At 35.1% G+C, this 20844-nt stretch overlaps 5 protein-coding genes across 19 annotated transcripts; 1 reads left to right on the forward strand and 4 right to left on the reverse strand.

Moving 5' to 3' along the window:
• Positions 1–465: 465 nt before the first annotated feature.
• Positions 466–1902, reverse strand: CYCD3 (cyclin-D3-1). Its single transcript, NM_001302989.1, has 4 exons — positions 1429–1902; positions 1135–1336; positions 892–1022; positions 466–795 (listed from the first exon to the last, which is right to left on the reverse strand). The coding sequence occupies exons 1-4, from the start codon at positions 1900–1902 to the stop codon at positions 466–468; spliced, it is 1137 nt and encodes a 378-aa protein (NP_001289918.1).
• An 846-nt stretch (positions 1903–2748) lies between these two features.
• LOC104716731 (16 kDa phloem protein 2) lies at positions 2749–5515 on the reverse strand. Its single transcript, XM_010434153.3, has 7 exons — positions 5048–5515; positions 4801–4905; positions 4517–4643; positions 4327–4398; positions 3485–3530; positions 3084–3393; positions 2749–2983 (listed from the first exon to the last, which is right to left on the reverse strand). The coding sequence occupies exons 1-7, from the start codon at positions 5091–5093 to the stop codon at positions 2943–2945; spliced, it is 747 nt and encodes a 248-aa protein (XP_010432455.1). The 5' UTR covers positions 5094–5515; the 3' UTR covers positions 2749–2942.
• A 675-nt stretch (positions 5516–6190) lies between these two features.
• Positions 6191–9950, reverse strand: LOC104716732 (uncharacterized). 15 transcript variants are annotated; one of them, XR_015568929.1, is made up of 12 exons: positions 9739–9876; positions 9549–9652; positions 8959–9212; positions 8811–8868; positions 8606–8724; positions 8410–8493; positions 7892–8173; positions 7543–7740; positions 7349–7438; positions 7152–7241; positions 6687–6908; positions 6191–6597 (listed from the first exon to the last, which is right to left on the reverse strand). XR_015568929.1 is itself a non-coding variant. In XM_010434156.3 (12 exons), exons 2-12 carry the CDS (start codon positions 9641–9643, stop codon positions 6493–6495), a joined length of 1602 nt encoding a protein of 533 aa, XP_010432458.1. In that variant the 5' UTR covers positions 9644–9652; positions 9739–9950; the 3' UTR covers positions 6191–6492. The 15 variants fall into 15 exon arrangements, 12 of the variants coding, with proteins under 12 accessions (XP_010432458.1, XP_010432456.1, XP_010432457.1 ...); XR_015568928.1 differs by having other exon boundaries at positions 6687–6911; XR_015568930.1 differs by having other exon boundaries at positions 7152–7244.
• Positions 9951–11143: 1193 nt separating this feature from the next.
• Positions 11144–15515, reverse strand: LOC147935755 (polyribonucleotide nucleotidyltransferase 2, mitochondrial-like). Its single transcript, XM_087470266.1, has 10 exons — positions 15405–15515; positions 15193–15318; positions 14939–15100; positions 14709–14774; positions 14492–14617; positions 14247–14346; positions 14037–14074; positions 11812–12012; positions 11371–11490; positions 11144–11260 (listed from the first exon to the last, which is right to left on the reverse strand). Exons 1-10 carry the CDS (start codon positions 15513–15515, stop codon positions 11144–11146), a joined length of 1167 nt encoding a protein of 388 aa, XP_087326392.1.
• A 1066-nt stretch (positions 15516–16581) lies between these two features.
• LOC104716733 (UDP-glycosyltransferase 73B1) lies at positions 16582–20058 on the forward strand. The gene is made up of 3 exons (XM_010434157.3): positions 16582–17245; positions 18387–19392; positions 19484–20058. The coding sequence occupies exons 2-3, from the start codon at positions 18393–18395 to the stop codon at positions 19945–19947; spliced, it is 1464 nt and encodes a 487-aa protein (XP_010432459.2). The 5' UTR covers positions 16582–17245; positions 18387–18392; the 3' UTR covers positions 19948–20058.
• Positions 20059–20844: the final 786 nt, after the last annotated feature.

Here is a 20844-nt window from a genome sequence, read left to right on the forward strand (position 1 = left end):
CTTTCGATCATAAACACTAGTAACTGTCTCATTCCATGTTATATTTGATTTGAAAAAATATATTTAATTTACCATCTTATTTTGTATCATACACCACTCGTTTATCAGATTCATATTCATATGGCTGTTTCTAATAATTACGTAATTTAACTATTCTGTAACTCAAAATCTTTTACATTTTGGCTTTAAAATATTTTTCAGCAATCTAGATTTTAAAACTTACTTACTCAGTTATAATTTACGCAACGACTATTATTATTTCTCTTCATCACATCCCATGCAGTCAAATGTCATGAATACCCTCCATCCAAAAACTGTTTCAAGCCATGGCAACTAAGGGCATTCGCGACATTTCGTATATGCAAACGGGGAAAGCTTGTAATAATACAGAGATTTGTTCTCATAAAAAAGACAGTAATAATAATATATATATAAACGGAAAAAACGAAATCGAGCTTTCGTCGATCATGGAGTGGCTACGATTGCCCATGGGAGATGCAAAATCGTCTTCTTCGTATCATTCTCTTGAACTCCTCTCATCTTCTTTAACGGAGGTTGTTGCTGCTGCACCGGAGGTGACGAAGATGTTGGATTGTACGAACTCGCTGACCACGAATCGTTTGAGCTTTCATCGCTATTGAAAGGGTTTGAATCGATGACACAGCTTGGACTGTTCAACGATGATGATGATGATTCGTGACTCTTGCGTTTCCTGGAAGATTGGTTTTGGATCTGTAAACCAATGCGGTCCAGTGGTAGTTGGATGATTAGATCGTAGCAGGTTTTAACCTTTTCCTGTTAATACACCACAAGAGTTGTTTTTGAGAAAAATGTCTTTTGAGTTAAAAACAGAGTTTTATTAGTAGTAGGAGAGATTAAGAGAAGCTAAACCTTGGTTAAGTGAAGGGCACCAAGGAGGTTAGTTTGGTATGAAAGAGGGTCAAAGGGCTCAACTTGCTCTATAATTCGCAACATGGTAGCTGCGGCAACTACTGATGGGAGGTACCCGACAAATTTTGAATCTGACAGCGACAATGGAGAAGATAAGACAAGAATGTAATATTATTCAGATTCAGTATATGGTACAATGATATGTGTTTTTTTAAAAATAAATTTTGGTTGTCGTTTACGAACCGGAGATTACAGAGAGGAGGAGACGGTTGCATCTGTTGAGAAAATCCCAGTGAGCATTGTTCGTAAGTCCCAATCTCCTGATAATGTGGTCTACAAACGAAATTGGAGTAATGAGATGCATCTTCCACTCGAGAGTAGACAGAATCAGTAGCTCCATTCTCTGTATGGTTTTGGCCTCAAACACATACTTTGTCTCCTCCACCTACACAAAGAAAACAGAGAGATGAGAACAGAGGTGATAAAAGAAGAAACTTTAAGGTAAAAATGAACTTAAAAGTATCATGATTCATTTACTTGGAAGTCTAGAAGAAGAGGGACTTGGGTTTCTTCGACTTTAGCAGCAAGAGAGAGGCAAGCTACAGAAACGAGCTGAAGCATCCACGGTTTGTCTCTCTGTAAGCTGTAGCTACAGATGAACTTATCGAGATAAGTTATGGCTAAAACAGCAGCCAGAGTAGAGAAGCCATAATGAGCGTTGACTCTCAGAATCCAACCCACAGCTTCTTTTCGATCCGTGGAGAGATAAACATCATCGAGACAGGTGCCGAGTCCAGCTTGTTCTTCTTCTTTGGAGAAGAGAGTGACCAGATCTTCATCTTCCCAGTACAAATCTTGTTGAAGAAGAACGAATGGAGAAAAGGAAGAGTTCTCTTCAACTTGTTCTACTTCGTCTTCTTCCCATTGCTCTTCTTCTTCGCAGTAGAGAGCATCAAGAAGATACGAATTGCTCTGCTCTTCTCTTGTTTCTTCCTCCTTGGGAATCGCCATTGTGGGGAATAAAAACTCAAGAATGAGAAGAAAGATAAAGATCTTCTATTCTATATTGTTGATAATCAATTGTTGTTGGCTGAGAGGAGCATCATTACACAGAAGAAGAAGAAGAAGCTAAGATGATGATAGAGAGAAAATCTCTCGGAGAGAGACTCATCTTCCTCTCTATGGAAACGTGCAGTGGTTTTAGCTATAGGGGTAGCAGCAGCAGGGGAGAGAGCTACAAAAGAGAGACTAGAGAGAGAGAGAGAGAGAGAGAGAGAGAGAGAGAGTGAGGAGAAAAGCTGGAAGTGGGGAGGAGTGTGAAGTGTAGAGTGATTGATTTATGAGACAAGGCGAGTTGGTTTTTACGTTTGTCTTTTACTTGCCCCCAACTATATTATTTTTATTTTTATTTGATATTAAATGTGGAATTTCTTTATTTTTTTTCTTTTCAATTTCTTTATTTTAATTGAATAAAATGTGTAATACAGTATCTTTTGCTGTTTCCCGCTTTACCCACTTTTACTCATTGGAGTAGAGATCGAGAAACCAAAGTGCAGTAAAATCTGTCGGCTAATTTAACTAAAATTCTACTCCTTTTTGTGGCGATTGTCAACAATAATATTTTTTTGTTTAATGTTTAAAATAAACTATAAGGACACATTGACCAAATTAACTTTTTCTAATTATCTGATTACAAGTTTCAGAAATGCCATGGTTAAGCGTTTAAGACCGCCGAACCTCTTGAGAGATTTGATGAAGGTTGATAAAAAGTTATAAATGATGATTCATTTATTAACAAAGGGGTTTAGAGCAATAATAATTCAATAGATTTGAAAGAAAAATATGCGATCTGCCTAATATGAAAAAGATTCAAACTTCTTTTTTAACTGTCCATCACAAAAATTAACAAATCACGCTAGAAGTTGCAAAGGGCCAACGATAGCACAAGGAAGATATTAAAAAAGGAAATAAATTTGTCACCAAATTCTAGTAAACACCGTCACTATTATCTCTTTACATTACAAATAACTTTATTCTAAACGCCGGAGCTTTTAGTACGGAGGAGGAGGTGGGTATTGTCCTGGGTATGGACCTGGAAACAAAGATCAACCACCATTGAGAAATAGTTAAGAGAATAGTAAGCGCGGTCAACTGAAGCACATAACCGACAAAGAAAGGAAACATTCATGTACCTTGTGGGTAATATGATTGTTGAGGAGGGTATGGAGAAGGAGGGTAAGTAGAGGATGGTGGAGGAGGAGGGTAAGCTGAAGGAACCGGAGGGTAAGCCGAGGTTGACGGAGGAGGATAAGCAGATGGCTGAGGAGGATAAGCTGCAGCTGGTGGGTATCCTGATGGTGGATGAGGGTATTGTTGTACTTGTGGGTATAGAGATGGTCCAGTGTATGGTGGTGATGAATACGGAGATGCAGAAGGAGGTGCTGAGTATTGAGGCACTTGAGGCGCATTTGGAGCTGATGGCGCAGACCCGTAATTATGTTTCTGCGTACCAAGAAAGGATTGTATGTTTAGACTTTTGTTTATAATAATAGAACATGTAAAACAATGTCGTTAACTGAGTCTCAGACTTTACCTTTGCTCCTGCATAATGTAGTATGAGTCTTACTTCTCCAGCGAATCTGAAAGACAGAAAGGTTGAGATGCATTTTCAGAAGGTTTAATAATCAAAGAGCTATGGCTGGGTTCAAGTCAAGCAACAGATTTTGTTGCATATTGTAACCGACTTTTCAGGGATTTAAGAAAACAAAACACATAGCTATGGACTGGAAAACTAGTTGATTGTGCGCATGCATCTATAACTTTCTTATGCTCAGAAACAAATATGGTATACCTCAGGGACCAGTTTTAAGAAATACTAATTTGATGCTACAATGTTTACACGAAACTTCATTGGTAGACAAAAGCAGCTCCATACATCTCAAAATGTCTAGCTGTTTTTCATAAGTTCCAGCGAAACCCCATCACAATGCTACAGCAATTGTGAGTGTGCTCGATGTAGACACATAATATTACTAATGAAAAGGAAAAGTAATTCACAGATTCAAAATGAAAGCAAGTTCTTTGAATTCAAGCAGTTTGCAATTCTATTAACTAACACCAAAGATGACTAGGAACTCACATAACGACTCTGATCAGTGAACAAAACCAGGCCAGGTAAGCAATGTAAGTAAATGGCAAGAACTAAAACTTCACTAATAGAAAGCAGAGTGGTGGGGACACAAACATAGCGATATAACTGGTGAAATCTACATTTTCAATCACTATATAATACAAACCACATCAAAAGTTTCATTGATAATGAGCAAGTCCATCACGAAAATCAGCTAGACCAATGTGCAATATGCAATTATCGATTACCAAACATGATACTCAACGCATAAGGAAGCAAAACAAGTAAAAGCTAATGGTTCATACCTCCCAGTTTTAGTCTGCAGAGTCCAGGTGCAGTCATCGTATCCCTGAGAAAGAACCTTCTGCAATTGAATCCTAAAATAAAAAGAAACAAACAGACAGCAAAAGATTCAATCCCAAATCCAAATTCAGGAATTTCTTTTACGCATTAAAAACACACACACACATAAACACATGTGGAAAGTGACATTACGTTGCATTGCCAATGAAGTCATCAGTGGAGAGGGTATTGCTATTCCAGACAGCAACCTTAAGATCCCTAAGCCCTTCAAGCAAAGTGAACATAAACTTCTCTTGGAAAACAGCGTTCTTTCCACCATCTGAAAACAACAAACCCATTCAATCAAAATTCATCTAAACAAAGCTTCAAACCGTTTTAAAGAACTGAAAGATCTTAACTTCGTTCAACAAAAACCGCAAATTTTAATGGATCTGAAACAAATCATATAAAAAAATAGGAGAAGAGCTAATAATGACCTGTGCAGGTTCTGGTACGGTGCCTTGAGCTGCTATACTCAAGGACGACGTATGGATCTTGCCTTGAAAACCATTCTGTATCTTTCAATTTCTGGCACCCAACAACTGAAAAAAAAAAAATCAAAAGAATCCCATCAATTAAAAAAAAAAAGTTAGCACCTTTATGCGATCAAATTAAAAAAAAGGAATCTTCAAAGGTGTCACAAATTAGGGACGAGAGAAAGAAGGAAAAGGTATATATACGAACCAGTGACCTCGAGGACCTGGCCTTGTATACCCGCCATCGTCGACATGAATTTTTGATTGAAGAATTCGATTTGTTTTAAGAGAGATGATTAGGGTTTGATAGAAAACAAAGAGATTGAGAAAAGAAAGAAAAAAAAAAGAAAAAGGTAATGAATGAAGCTGAATCTAAAAGAGAATCCGGTGTTTAAATAAATAAAAATAAAAATGAAAACTTTTGATGAAGAAACGCAGAAGTTGCTTTCATCAATGAACAAGACGCGTATCGTAAGCCGCTGACCGTAATTTTGACATGTTACATAAATTAACTCTCTTTTTCTCACCACGGCTTTATATATATATTTTTACTTTTCTGTTTTCTTCCATTAGTTAATAATATTTGACGAATGATTATTAATATCGGGTCTACAAGTTTTAAGTCTACAAAAATTCAATCAAAACTTCCACTTTTTGATAAATACATGTCAAAATCGGATTTAACGATGGTTCAGAGAGTAGATAACTCTATTTAATTCCTTTTACAACACGGCACACGGGTTCTCCACACAAACCACACAATGGATAACTCTATCCACAGTTTCTCAAAGATTCACGACTAGATAGATATATATTCTACGCGCACCACACTTGGTAAGTCAATACAATAGCTATGCGGATGATATACGACGGCTGAGACTGTAAGGATGGAAGACAAAAACAAAAGTCTTCCACATGTGATTTACTATAACGCGTCCAATCCAATGCCTCTCTCAAATTGAACATCCTAAGCCATAACTTAAAATGCATTTTACATCATTTGAAGTTTAAGTGGCATGATTACGTCCACGGTCTTTCTTTGTAAACCAATTTATAAAGATGATGAATAAGTTTTCAAGCTTAAGAGAATATTTTAACCACTTTTAGGTCTAATCTAGAAGAAACTCAAATAAATTATATAGGAGTTAGCAATTTTCCTCCATGGAATAACAAGTCACCCAAATTTACCTGTAAAATAGCACTTTTGTTGAAATAGTTTTTATTCTCAAGTCACAGATTATTTCAAAGAAATTGCCTGTACCGCTTATATTGAAATTGACTGGTTCAACCAAGAAGAGCAATTTGACATCTCTAATATTATAGGAAGAGAAATAAACATAGATACATAGTATTAGTAGTAACCATGAAATCCTTAGAAAACCACATATGTGGATTGTTTTCGTATACATTTTCTTGCTTAGTCCAGTAACAATTCAAACCAACTTGTATATCGTTTACTTCTATTTCTCTCATACCATTGCTCAAAATCAAGTCAGATATTGATGAGACTTATCTAATTTATGCAACCTCATTACCATAGAAGCTCTTGTTATAAACGCCAATCTATAGTTACAAAGCCTCACATGCTCTAGTAATATATGAACATCTAAAAGAGTCCCATAAAGAGAAGATCTGTTAATCTTCTTCCTCAGATTATCTCCTTCTCCTTTGAGGAAAACCTAGCCCTACATTCCCAGTGTTTCCCACTGCTTGTATTGGTTCAACCAAACCTTTTGCATTCTTCCCCAGCGTCTCACCCTGCATTACCATTTCCTCAATTACCATAATTACGCTGACACCAAATATTATTAACATCAAAACTCAAAAGTGATAGATTCACATGTTACCTCCTTCCAACCCATATTTCCCATTATTCTCCTTGCATAACTTCCAGATCCAAATGATAACTCCAATGCTTCTGTTGCAGCATCCTCTTCAGAAGCAGTGTCGGTAACTGAACGCTCGTCCGTGTTATCGCCCACCATTGTTCCTTTTTGACCTGGCCCAACACCATATCCACCATGCAAATTTCTTCTCTCAGCGGCTCTATCTCTGTATGAACAGCTTCTCTGCTGATAAAACAACAGCGAGCAAGAATGAAAATCTCACAATAGTAGTTTACTATGGTCCTAATAACACTAAACTGTGCCATCCATATACTCTTGGCAGATTTAAGTTTTTCACCGGATTCCCCATACAAAGAGCTTTAGAAATATGTCTCTGCTAGAGATTGGGCAGAACTTCAAGACGCAGGATGTACATTCTGAAACATAAAATACAAGAATCCAGTCATGAAGGTCGATTTGGAGTACCTCTTCAATCATATTGACTTGATCTCGTGGCTTCACTGTGAGTTTGCAGTCAGTTTTTTGTTTCACCTTCTTAGCTTTGCGTTCTATCTCCTGCTAGATATTTGGCAGAAGTTCAAGAAGCAAGATGTTAACATCCTTCACAAACATTCTGAAACTTAAAATACAAGAATTCAGCAATGTAGGTGAATTTGCAGTACCTCTTCAAACATGTCGACTTTACGAGGCTTCGCTGTAAGTTTGCAGTCAGTTTTTGGTTTCACCTTTTTAGCTTTGCGTTTTGTCTCCAGCTAGATATTTGACAGAGGTTCAAGAAGCAGGATGTTAACATCCATCACAGACATTCCGAAACATAATATACAAGAATTCTACCATGAAGGTGTACTTGGAGTACCTCTTCAATCATGTCGACTTCACGATGCTTCAGTTTGCAGTCGATTTTTGGTTTCACCTTCTTACCTTTGCGTTTTGTATCAGGATTTTGCCATGCAGTTGAAATATCAGGAAATCCCCAATGTTTTGTTGGGTCGGAGGAGTCATATACTGACAAGGATGCAAGGTATTTGGCACTAGGATTTCGAAGTTTATAGACCTGACCTGAAACAAATGATTTGAAAATCAAATTCGTTTTCTATGGTCCCCCATATAACACAAAGCACATAAGGTTAACAAAAACTGATCCAGCAAACAATATCTGTCACACTTCACAGGAACAAGGCTCCGTTAGAAGGAAAAAGGTAAACCTGTCCTAACTCGCACGAGATGAAGTCTTGCTTCGCAAATTGGAGCAGTTTTGAGAAGTGTGCCACCAGAAGCCACAGATGGATGAAGGTTGGCAGACCGTCTGACCAGCCTCCCTACTAACCTAGCCACCTGTTCATTGTCAGCTAAAGCTTCTTTGGTTTCTGAAACAAGTTTCCAATCCCACAAATCAACAGACGGGATCTCAGGCAGAGTCTTCTCAGGGGGTTCGATGACTTGACCATATTGTGCTAACCATCTTTCTTCCTCACTTGAAGGAGCATCTAGAAAAGAAACTATGGGCATCAAAGCTATGAATATGAGCAAAAGAAAAAATATCACTGAAGTAAAGATTCCCTTACAACATTACAGGCTAGTTAATCATTCAACATTTAAGATCAGCTCACGAGAGAACAATACCATACACCACGAGGAATAAGGATAAATTTAGCTTTATATATCAATAACCTAACCAAGAGCAGAATGAAAGAAAATGACAAGGAAGTTAGGAGATAAATGCCTTCACTGAATTTCTCTTCCTGTGGATCAAAATCCTCTTCAGGAATCCATTCTCCCTCTTCAAGTTCCTCAGCCTCATCGTCTCCTGGAGAACAAACACAATTGTAGTTTCTTTCCTAAAATTTCAACCTTGAAGAGAAAATTCATTCCAAAGTTTGCAATATAAAAGGCTAACAAGCACTATCCCAGGCAAAGACCATTAGCTGACAACATATGATGATCCTGAGTATTTTCCCCTGAAGGCATCTTATAGCTGGAATAACTGGGCTCTTGTTTATAACCAGCCAGATAAAGTTCGATAAGTACATCTTCCACCCTGATCCAAGGGAAAAAAATAATAATTCATAGGCCATATGATGAAGAAACATATATAAGTTTGACAATAAAAGAGATAATACCTACCATGAGGAAGGTCGTTGAGGATGTTCAGGTTCCTGGTCATTTGAGTACCCTGTTGGCTCTTACGAGCAAATAAAGTGTCTATCAGTTATCTATCAATGTATTATAGATGCTATGCAATAGTTCATCAGAACACTACATGTAAACTTACCTGAAGGAGCTTCTCCAGGATTACTCAGTGAAACTTTATACTCACTATTTACATCCTCAGTCTGAGGAGGAGCATACTTTCTGTTTGAGTCATCTTCGGATAGATCACAAGTGACGATCTGTCCAGAACCAGAAGGGTTTGCACCAGACTCTTCATATTCCAAGGGAACATATTCGCCATTCTCATGCTTGTAGTAACGACCATCCTTGCTACAATAATACCAGCCAGCATTTGGATCATGATAAAACCCACTACTGCAATTCACAAAACATGAAGTTAGCATCCTAAAAACCAATACAAATATCAAAAACATACGGCATTGTGCAAGAAGAGTTGTTAGTTTAATGGAATCGAGCATCAATCATAGTAAAGTATCAGCCTTTTTCATCACTCCTTATTGTTACAAGCTAAATAGCAGAGATATGTTTCTTATATTGTAAATTATGGAATATCCAAGCTTTAAAAAACAAAGACATCAAACCTAAACAAAACTAAAACTAAGGAAATTAGGCAAAAAAAAAAAAAAAAAAAAAAAAAAAAAAAATCCCTAGAGTCGAGAGAAAAGGAGTAAATTTGGAAAGAGACGTAGCCTGTGATGGATATAGAGCTGCGTATCGCTGTCCCAAACATAGGAGTCTTCTTCTTCCTTGGGTTCCTGCTGCAACTCTTTATCGTCGTCGGGCATGACGAAAAACTAACGAAACAACCAAAGAAACATTAACGAGAGCAAAAAAAAAGCACTGGACAACGACAATCAAATTTTTAATGAAAGATCACTACTTTGACGATGATTCAACAAACTGCTCGTCAAATTCGGTTTCCAATTTGAAAGTTCTGTTTGAAGAGAGGAAAACAACACACAGAGACAGAGTTCGTTCTAAAGAAACGAGAATGGTGAACCTAACCGATGAGAAAACCATCTCTCCGCTCAGAATCCAATTAACGGTTTATCGTTACAAAACCGGAACCCCAGTAATGGGAAGCCCAAGCCCAAATTATTTTCGAAGGTAATCTATACTAAATAGTAAATACGATGGTTAATGAAAAATCAAAGAACCGATTGTAGTAGACCAATCGTCAAACAAAAGTTGAAGTTGAAGTCAAATCACAAAGTCAGAACAAAGCCATGATCCGAAACTAGATGGGACACAATATACTGCTTTATTTAGGAACTCGTGAAAAGATATGAACATATGAAAAGAGAAAAGATATGGCACCTAACAAGATGGAGTGACTTAATTCTAGACTCATTACTTGATTTTACCAGCTGTCGAGCTTCGGAATAGCTTGACCGGTTGGATAGTATTAGCCTCCTTTTGTCTCCTAATTTCGATATGAAATAGTATACAAAAACTCACCACAAAGTTAGAATGTGACTAAATACGGACAATAAAAGACTATAGACATTAAATACTTAGTAGCTAAACCCAATTAAGAACAATTTGTTTAGTTTTTAATAACCATTTTCCTTAAAAGCTCTAAAATTCGTCGTGTGTTTGGGATGCCGTAGGAACCAGAGAGACAGGTTCGACCTCGAAAGTGGCAAAGGAATTAACAAAGAGCGACCACATGTGATACTCTATATATTGTAACCTTTTTAAAACGGGACGGATGCTGGCGTCCGAGCAACGGGAGAGCTGGACCATCGGTGGTGGAACACTACTTTTCTCGATTTTATCAGCTGTTGACCTTCGCAATAGCTTGACCGCCGATGTTGGACCGTAGTTGTTAATATGGCAAATGTGATATCCTCTCAGCTTTGAAATTGACTATATCATCACATCCAATTATTCCCTTAACTCTTGGAACTACAGTATTCCCTCTTTTCAACCAAACACATCAATGCTCTTGAACTTTCCATTAAGAGATTACTAGCTTAGCTTTAATTAAGTCAACTTGTAACGATACCATGTTGGTTCTTCGTTTACTCCCAGACATATGCGACAAATACGTTTATGGCCATCAAAATTGAAAAAATGAAACTTAAAAAATAATAAACTGCAAAGATAGAGATGTTGTGCACACATAATTGTTTCCAACTATAAACATTACACATAAAAGTATTGTGCTAACTGCGAGATTGAAATATGGTACAAATGAAATAGACAATAGACTAAGTTTGCAACCAAATAGATTTTTAAGTGCAAAACACATAAATATTGCCCAAATAACTTCTAAACGGTGTTCAAACTCTGACTTCCACTTCTTTCAAAGAAAACTCCTTGATGCCATGGAACCTTTTTGTGATGCATTTTAATATGATTTGCTGTCCAATAGATAGAACATCAGAAACCTTTGATACCTATACAAAAAAAAAAAAAAAACAACCATACCAAACCAAAGGCATCACATCTCTCACAACGAACCCAACATCAAAACAGAACAAAATCAAAATTTAAGATTAGGATATACCTTTTGAGAGAGCTCATTAATGCGAAGTAAACCATGTTTTCCACAGTGGTATTCAACTAAAGCACCTTTTTCATATAGAACTTTGATTGTGCATTTATATAATTGACCCACTTCAGCTTCCTCGTTAATAAAGTGAACATGAATATATATTAAAAAGAACTTATAAAAGTTTGTAAACCGAATAAGATATTTATTAAAAAAATTTAGAAATAGTACCTTGTCTACAATGTTTTGCAATGTAATCATATCTTTTGGAAAAATAAAGACTCTGTTGTCCCCTGCATATAGTCTAGCGCCTAAACAAAAGTTTTTTTGTGTGGGTCAAAAGTCAAATATTAAGACAAAAATAGTAAATGAGCCAATTGATAGTAAGAACCTGTTTCAACTCCAATCTTTCTTTTGTTATGCTTAGGGATACTCCAATACACTGAACCATAATACTTCAATCCGAGTTCTCTTGGGGATTTGATTGCACTTTTCCTTCTTCTCAATAATTCTAACATGTGCTTCACGTCCATAAGCCAATGCCTGACATATGATATCGACTGGGATTCCAGATTTTACATCCAATTGAATGGCAGTGATACCGTTTCTTGTACCGGCAATCTTAAAATTCATTTCGCCAAGATTGTCTTCTAAACCCTATAATCAGAAAATCAGAAAATATATGATATCTATTTCATTTTGCAATTGTAAATAAACCTACAGAGAAAAGAAACCCACCAAAAGATCTGTTACAATATGATATTGTCCTTTGTCATCCAAAAAAACACCAATCGATACATGAGTTTTCAAAGGAATTTCAGCATCCATCAAAGCCATACTCCCTATATATATATATGTAAAATGTTGACTTATAATCCAACAAAAAATTCAAACACATATAATTTAAACTAGTCACTACAAAAAAGTGTGATATTACATCATTTATTTTATATTTTTGCATCATATTTAAATGATGCAAAAATAATATGTATTACTTTAATGAATGATTTACATTTTGTTGATGCAAATAATCTGAATCGGTTGAAACAAATATTTGTATGATTATTGTAATTGAAGTTATTATGTATCAATTACAAAAAAATGATACTAATTTTGCATCAATTAATATAAATGATTTTAGTATTTTTTTCGGTTAGAGTAAGTGATGTTAAATATTTATGTCAATTCTAAATAGCTGATGTTAAGATTATAATATCAGTTTTAATAAATGATTCAAATAATTGTATATTTTACAATTAAAAATTTAAATCAAATATAATTAATCGATAAATTTTGTGTCAGTTTCAAAACTAATTATAATAACTTTGCAGTTTTCAATAATCAATAATTATAAATAAAATAATATTAAAAATTAAATTTCATAGAAAACATGGATACATCGTTTGAAAATCAAAAACAAATCCCGCAATCATAAGCTAATTTTGTTCTTAATTCACCATAGCCTTGAATCTCATGTTGAAAATCCTTTGGATCTTTTCCATCAATGGTGAATCACAGAGACATATGTCTCTATCTCCATCACGCCCGCTCAGCTCCTTCTAAACCTCATAATCCTAGAAATATTAATTGACATCATCTAAAAGATATTTACATTGTGCTTTATGTTTTTATCCTTCTCACGGTCTCTCTCATCCTTCTTCAACGTCTTGATAACAAAAGCTTTGTGAAATGAAACACCTTAGACTGAGAATTTTACACCATTGACATTTGTTTGGGATGTCTTCTACGATTTTCTTAATTAGGGGTAAACCGAGAACTGGCGACTCCAACTTCTTCACCTCCAACAATTCCTCACGGTGACTTGATGACATGGTTTTATGTTCTATTGTTTTGGGGTTTTGTTCTTCTCGGGTGCATTTAGATGGCATACCCCTAATTAAGAAGATAAATATGAAATGAAGAAGGACAAATCACTACAAAAAAAATCCTTTTCTTTTGATAAAAGAAAGAAAAATATGAAATGAAGAAGAAGAACCGAAGAAGTTATATTAAAAAGGAATAAAAAACTGTTAGGATTAAATAGTGCAAAGGTAACGTAGATTTCTAGAGATTAGGAGAAGTTAGGATTCTATTTTTTAGGAAAATTTGTAATTTGATTCACTTAATCGTGGGAAAATGGATATTCTGTTTCCAACAAAATAGTAAATTAGGGAGATAAAATTTTAAAAAATAATTCGAAAGAAAAGGATTTTTTTTTGGTTCGACAATTATAAAAAAGTGATGTCAAGCCATACAAATGATGCTAAATTACCAGTTTTATAAGAACCGATACAATTTTTTTTCTTATGTAATTAGTATATTTATCATTATCACTAAATAGTTATGTAAATCATATATTATTTTCTTAAGTGATGTTAATATAAATTTATAAATAAATCAATTATTTAAGTGATGTAAATTAATACATTTATATCAATATGTAAAAGTGATACAAATTAGTTTTTATTTACATCAGTTTTAATCAATTGATGCCACACAAATTAAAACGACATTGGTTGTTGCAAATGATGTTACATTTTTTATTTTTGTATCAATCATAAATAAGTATTTTAAATTTGTATCACTTAGTTTTATGATTCAATTTAAGTGATTTAATTTAAGTTTTTCTTTGTAGTGAGTATAAACTAGCTTAACAAATTTCAATACAATCATTTAAATACCTGCACAATCACTTGCCATAGATGAAGATCCATTTGAGCTGAGCATAGTCGAATTAATGTGGACTAAATATGGATAAGTAGATGGAAAGACTGGACTAAATATGAACCAACATTGATGTATAAAACCAAAACCAAACAAAAGGCTATAACCAAATATTAACCAAAACCAAACTGTAAACCAAATTAGAGGAAGAGAATATAAACACATACAATGACCAATTTCACGCCTTGACTTGACAGTAGAGAGCATATCATTCACTTTGTTGAGCATATCATGCTCATGTATACCAATGCAAGCAGTGCATAATACCTTTAAATACAAAGCATAACACATTGTGTTATTAAATTGCAGTATAATTAATTCTAATGTGAGATTGTATTTGCAATACAAACATTTGTCTCTCCGAGTGAAAGAAGAGCGAATCCATGTAGCCCCTTCAAAAAATTAACCTCACAAACGATTCTCCGAGTGAAAGAAGAGCGGATCCATGTAGCCCCTTCAAAAAATTAACCTCACAAACGATTGATCTTACTTTTTCAAGACTTCTTTGTCCTTCCAACATTACTACATCAATAAGCACCTATCACAAAGAAGAATACAATACAATAATCAATTTACAAATTTAAACAAATCAAAGTAATTAATATTTATACAATTTTAAACGCACCAACCTTCTTTTTAGTTTTATTGCAAGCTTCTCGTAATTGGAAATTTGTCAATGGACTAGCTCCATTCAACTTTGTATAAAAATCATTCCACGTCTTTGAACATTGTTTAAAAGCTGATGCAATGTCGAGTTGTGAGCAGAAAACTATCATATGTTAATAGGTAATAGATTTACAATGGTTAAACAAAGGAAATTATAAAACAAAAATTAGACAAAAAGACTTAAGTAATGAACCTTTTTCCCAACAATTTCACCGAACACTTTTCTAAAGCCACCAAAAATATCACTATAAGCTGAATCACACAAATTCTTGAAAATCTCAGTGAAGAGTTGATAATTATTTTTTTCCCCATAAGTATGGCTAATCTTGAGTTGACTTTGGATACATTTTATAGCCTACATTAGCAAACAAAGAAACCAAAAAACTTACATACATACAGTTAGATAAAACTTACACATTAAAATAATTTAACAACGGATTAACTTACCTCTTGATGAGCAAACTTGATAATGATTGATAAATCAACTTCTGAGATTTCCGAACCTTGTAAATCAATCATGAGAGTTTTCTCGGTTGTACATGCATACAGGAAATTGATGTCACTCGCTTGTTGCTGCAGAATAATTTAAGACATTGAGTAATGTGATTTACCTCAGAGATGGTAGGATTTATTAGAAGAATTCCTTTAATCCTTTCAACCTTAACCACTCCTATTGGTCCAGTCCAAGGAATGTTCGATACCATCAAAGCGGTTGAACTTGCAATGATGGCTAGTATATAACAGTCAGAAAGCAATGACGTGATTGTCATACTTCAAAGTCGAGCAGTTATTAACTCCTTTCTTGATAGTTGTGTTCTAAATAAATTATGTATGGAAAAATTTACGTTGGAAAATCATAGTCAACTCGTAGTCAAACTTGTGCGGAACGTGTTCAAGTATACTAATGCAAGCAGTGCATAACACCTTTAAATACAAAATAAATACATTAATTATGATATGAAATTGCAGTATAATTAATTTCAAATGTGAGATTGTATTTTTCATACATACATATGTCTCTCCATGTGAGAGAACAAATTAATGTAGCCAATTCAAATAATCAACTTCATATATTATTGATCTTACTTTTTCAAGATTTCGTTTGTTGGATCTGTATCTTTTCCAACATTATTACATCAATAAACATCTATCACAAAGAGAAATACAATACGATAATCAATTTACACATTTAAACATATTAAAATAATCAATATTTACACAACTTTAAAGGCACCCAACCTTTACTTACTTCTTGATGAGCAAAATTGATAATGATTAATAAACTTAATAATGATTGATGTATAAGACCATTATTTAGTGATGGAATTGTTATGAAGATTGAAGTATGTTTTTTTTGTTAGATAATATTATTAATATTTATATACATGTATATATTGATTATAAGTATAACGTGTTATTTGTCATATGCGTTATTATTGGCAAATTCAACCGTTTTGATGATATCAAACATCTCTTATGCTGGATCAATAGGAGAGGTTAACAATTGGAAGGATTTGGTGAAAATCTTTTTAATTAATCCAACCTATGAGGTAAATTAAATTACCCAATGTCATAAATTATTAATTTTGTTCGTATGAATTAATTCAAAATATTATATTTGCAGCGACAAGCAAGTGATACTAATTTCCTATATGCATGTACAACTACAAAAACTCTAATGATTGATTTACAAGGATGGAAATTTCAAGAATTGATTGAGCCAAACCAATGAGATAACCATCTCTCCGTTCTGAATCCAATTACGGTTTATCGTTGTAAAATCGAAGGGTTTCGGTTTAGACCCAATAAGGGGAAGCCCAAGTTGACGGGATGACTGTAAATTGTGTTTTGAAAATAAATCACCAGTTATTCTTTTTGAAAATAGAACTAACAAAAGAAGAATGACGAAGTTTCATAGGTTATATGATGTTAACTAAGTTTTTAATCTCTATCTAAAAACCCTAGATCTACAGCCGCCGCCAACTGCTTCCGTTTTGCCTCTCCGCCGTCCTAGGCTTTCGCCGGCGGTGTGAGAGGGCTATGCTTTCTTCTTTCTTGTCGTCTCGTCGTAGTAATAGTAGTAGGTGACCCGTTTCTCTTCCTCTCCGGCGTGCTAAGGAGCAGTTCACTGAAGCGCCGTGCCGGTGTGGTGGAAGACGAGATCTCGGCTCGCCTTTCAGTGACTGGTGGTTGTTCGTAGCTGCTATGGGCGTTTTTCCTTGCAGTATCGGGGAATCGGATCTGTGATTTGGATTGTGACCGTCCGCTTTTCTCCACCCTTTCGCCGGAGAAGCTAGCTGTTCGGAGGTTCTTGGTCGAGTCGGGTCTTAGCATCTTCAGGTTGTCGAGGAGACTTCAAGGTGTGTCGGTGACCGAGATTTGCGGATGCCCACAAAGCCGACGGTCTCTTGAGAGTTTCCTCAACTTCCGGTGTCTTTCCGACCAAGTAGCGAGATAACAAAGCAGCTGAGATGTGGCCAATCCGGATACGCACCGTGAGGTGATGATATGTTAATTCGTGCATCAATCTCTTATCTTGAATTGTTTAGCATTCTGGTCTTGTATGATTAGTATGGAAAAGCTTTAGCTCTTGCTGGTTGTGCTTGTCTCTTGGTCGGTTCAGTCGGATGTATTGTCCGTTTTAGGTTTAAGACCGGAACATTGAAAACCAGGAATTCCAAACTTTTCTGATGATGCGCCTCTGGGTGTTGTATTGAGACAAGGTCTACACGCTGATCATGAGGAGCTCATAGCTTTGTTTTGATTTGTTCTTCAATATTAGTTTTGGCTTTCTCTATGTTAGTATTTATTTTCGTGTTATTAGGTCAATTTAGGTAGTTTAAGAGATGATTTCATTCTGAGTTGTGGTGTGTTATCTATTTTGTTGTGGTTAAAAAATGTAATGGTTCTCGATTAGTTAGCGTTGGATCCGCCTAGTGTTTTAGAGTTGTCTTTAATCAACTATTGTATTTGTTTTGTGGTCTAAGTCTTTAGAGGTGAATGTAATGTGTATTTAATTTGGTTGTAATACTTTAGTTAAAGTTGATGTTGAGCAAGGAAAAAAAAAAAGAAAAAAAAAAAAAAAAGAAAAATGACGAACGCCATGACGTGAATATTTAACTCCCTCATGAGAATGATGATTGATGAGGATATATCATTCATACGTTTTGTTGTGATTAGACACATGTCATTTTCAACGTTAGACAAGAATAATGGAAGACAAAACAAATCTGATCTCTTACCTCTACAACTTTCTACAACTATGGGTCTCTTTCTTCTTTAGAATTCATCTATTTGTCCTTTTGTGATTGTAAAACAAAACACAGTTTGCAACACTATTCATATATTGTTGGCAAAAACAATGCAGTTTTGGACTATATAACACGATCTTTATAATAATATAATATAACAAGGATTATATTGTGTATGTTAGATTTGAATGGAATGTTTATTTATAGTTTTTAGATATCGTGTTTCCATATAAACCCAGCGCTGGCTAGTGGCTAGTGGCTGCCAAACTTTATACTCTTACTTTATCTTTTAAGCTTCTTGCATACATTTGACTCTCAAACGACTTATCTTCTTTACAAAAATTTATATAATTGGCTCTACATAACCCCCAGATCTTGATTTTTCATCAGCAAAACATGGGAACTTCAAGCGAAGTCTCTAAGCTCCATTTCTTGCTCTTCCCTTTCATGGCTCATGGCCACATGATACCAACTCTGGACATGGCCAAGCTCTTCGCTACCAAAGGCGCTAAATCCACTATCCTCACTACACCTCTCAACTCCAAACTCTTCTTCGAGAAACCCATCAAGTCATTCAACCAAGAGAACCCGGGACTCGAAGATATTTCAATCGAGATCCTTAATTTTCCTTGCACAGAGCTCGGTTTGCCTGAAGGATGCGAGAACAGCGATTTCATCTTCTCCAGCCCTGACCTAGCCAAAGGTGACTTGAGTCAAAAGTTTTTACTTGCAATGAAATATTTCGAAGAACCACTAGAGAAGGTCGTCGAGACAACGAAACCAGACTGTCTAGTTGGAAACATGTTCTTTTCTTGGGCCACTAAAGTCGCTGAGAAGTTTGGAGTGCCGAGACTTGTGTTCCACGGAACAGGCTGTTTCTCTATATGTGCTTCTCATTGTATAAGGCTTCACAAGCCTTATGAGAATGTAGCGTCGAGCTCTGAGCTCTTTGTGATTCCTGATCTTCCAGGAGATGTTGTAATTACAGAGGAACAGGTCATAGAGAAAGAAGAAGAGTCCGTAATGGGGAAGTTTATGAAAGGAATAAGAGAATCAGAGAGAGAAAGCTTCGGTGTGTTGGTGAACAGCTTCTACGAGCTTGAACCGGATTACTCCGATTTCTTAAAGAGATTTGTGGCCAAAAGAGCGTGGCTTATCGGTCCTCTTTCTTTAGGCAATAGAAAGTTCGAGGAGAAAGCAGGAAGAGGCAAAAAGGCGAGCATTGATGAGCATGAATGTTTGAAATGGCTCGATTCCAAGAAATGTGAATCCGTGGTTTACTTGTCCTTTGGGACCATGTCAAGCTTCAACAACGAGCAGCTGATAGAGATTGCAGCGGGGTTGGAAATGTCAGGACATGATTTTGTTTGGGTGGTTAACAAAAATGGGAGCCAAGGTACCATAGACATCTCTCACTCTTGGTATTGTTTGCAGCTTTATCCTCTGTTTTTGTTGTTTCATACTCTTTTGCATTAATATGTGAATAGGTGAGAAGGAAGAGTGGTTACCAGAGGGATTCGAAGAGAAGACGAAAGGAAAAGGATTGATCATCCGTGGGTGGGCGCCACAAGTGCTGATACTAGACCACCAAGCACTTGGTGGATTTGTGACTCATTGCGGATGGAACTCACTTCTAGAAGGCGTAGCAGCGGGACTGCCAATGGTGACATGGCCAGTAGGAGCCGAGCAGTTCTACAACGAGAAATTGGTGACACAAGTGTTGAAGACAGGAGTGAGTGTAGGAGTGAAGAAGTTGATGCAAGTCGTTGGAGACTTCGTTAGCAGAGAGAAAGTGGAGAGAGCAGTAAAGGAAGTGATGGTTGGAGAAGAGAGGAGGAAACGGGCAAAAGAGTTTGCGGAAATGGCGAAAAACGCGGTGAAAGAAGGAGGAGGATCTTCAGAGATTGAGTTGAATAGATTGATGGAAGAGCTTAAGTTGGTTAAATTGTAAAAAGGTAAGGAAAAATAAAATAAAAAGCTGAATGTATTGAAAGTTAATTAAGGAACAATGTTTTTGTAATTCTGTTGGTTTGAGTTACATAAAAATTAGTACAAACTGAAATTGTAGTTGTTCATTCAAGTTTACGAAGTTGGTACCATTGGTAAACGAATGTGTGAAGTTAGGTTGCATTTTAAAGAATTAATTGTATACAATAATTGTGATTATGATTATAATAAAGGAAAAATAAAATATTATACTGTTTTATATCTTGAAATTATTTTTGTGATTATGATTAACATTAAAGGAAATTAATCATATGCATCTTTAAGGTACATTTTTTAATCTTATTTTTGACAACTCATGAGTCATATTAATAATCATATCCATTATCTTAGTGTATTTCTTTATTTTTAATATGATTATTTAATTTGAGAGTTACAAAATATATGATAGAATATGAAATTTACTAAAATATGTGAGAAGGTTCACCAAAAATACATTTATTACTTGTTCTAGGTATTATTTTTTAGTTAATATAACTATAAATAAATGATAGGAATTTCAACCAAATCAAATTAATATGAGAGTTACAAGATATGTGATAGAAGATGGTTCATAAATAAATACATTTATTATTTTTCAAATATAAACAGTTACTATAACTAATAATTTATGATTGGAGTTTCAAGAAAAACAAATTATAAATATATATATATATATATTCATTTCTTTCTTTAAAAGACATATACTTTAGTTATTTCTTTCTAAATATATTTATTATATATATTAAATATTTATAAATAGTATATAGTTTAACATACTTTAGTTTGTTTTAATTAGAATCAAATTGCAAAATATTGTAATAATCATACCATGTTAATTATCTCTATTAAAATAAAGAAATAA

Source organism: Camelina sativa, chromosome 10 (genome assembly GCF_030686135.1).
Source record: "Camelina sativa cultivar CO46 ecotype springtype chromosome 10, ASM3068613v1".
Lineage (NCBI taxonomy): Eukaryota > Viridiplantae > Streptophyta > Magnoliopsida > Brassicales > Brassicaceae > Camelina > Camelina sativa.

Excerpts from the sequence above, each read along its gene's own strand:
- LOC104716733 (XM_010434157.3), top strand. The coding sequence starts at position 18,393 with ATGGGAACTTCAAGCGAAGTCTCTAAGCTCCATTTCTTGCTCTTCCCT. Across the intron at positions 19,393-19,483 it reads TAACAAAAATGGGAGCCAAG|GTGAGAAGGAAGAGTGGTTA; the intron begins GTACCATAGACA and ends ATATGTGAATAG.
- CYCD3 (NM_001302989.1), bottom strand. The coding sequence starts at position 1,902 with ATGGCGATTCCCAAGGAGGAAGAAACAAGAGAAGAGCAGAGCAATTCG. Across the intron at positions 1,023-1,134 it reads CCTCCTCTCTGTAATCTCCG|ATTCAAAATTTGTCGGGTAC; the intron begins GTTCGTAAACGA and ends TGTCGCTGTCAG. Across the intron at positions 796-891 it reads GTGCCCTTCACTTAACCAAG|GAAAAGGTTAAAACCTGCTA; the intron begins GTTTAGCTTCTC and ends GTGTATTAACAG.
- LOC104716731 (XM_010434153.3), bottom strand. The coding sequence starts at position 5,093 with ATGTCGACGATGGCGGGTATACAAGGCCAGGTCCTCGAGGTCACTG. Across the intron at positions 4,644-4,800 it reads CCGTACCAGAACCTGCACAG|ATGGTGGAAAGAACGCTGTT; the intron begins GTCATTATTAGC and ends TGTTGTTTTCAG. Across the intron at positions 2,984-3,083 it reads ACAATCATATTACCCACAAG|GTCCATACCCAGGACAATAC; the intron begins GTACATGAATGT and ends CTTTGTTTCCAG.
- LOC147935755 (XM_087470266.1), bottom strand. The coding sequence starts at position 15,515 with ATGACAATCACGTCATTGCTTTCTGACTGTTATATACTAGCCATCATT. Across the intron at positions 14,775-14,938 it reads GTGAAATTGTTGGGAAAAAG|TTGAATGGAGCTAGTCCATT; the intron begins GTTCATTACTTA and ends TTTTATACAAAG. Across the intron at positions 12,013-14,036 it reads TATGGCAAGTGATTGTGCAG|GGTTTAGAAGACAATCTTGG; the intron begins GTATTTAAATGA and ends TTCTGATTATAG.
- LOC104716732 (XM_019230518.2), bottom strand. The coding sequence starts at position 9,643 with ATGCCCGACGACGATAAAGAGTTGCAGCAGGAACCCAAGGAAGAAGAA. Across the intron at positions 8,494-8,605 it reads TCATATGTTGTCAGCTAATG|GAGACGATGAGGCTGAGGAA; the intron begins GTCTTTGCCTGG and ends TTTGTTCTCCAG. Across the intron at positions 7,439-7,542 it reads AAGTCGACATGATTGAAGAG|CTGGAGACAAAACGCAAAGC; the intron begins GTACTCCAAGTA and ends TCAAATATCTAG.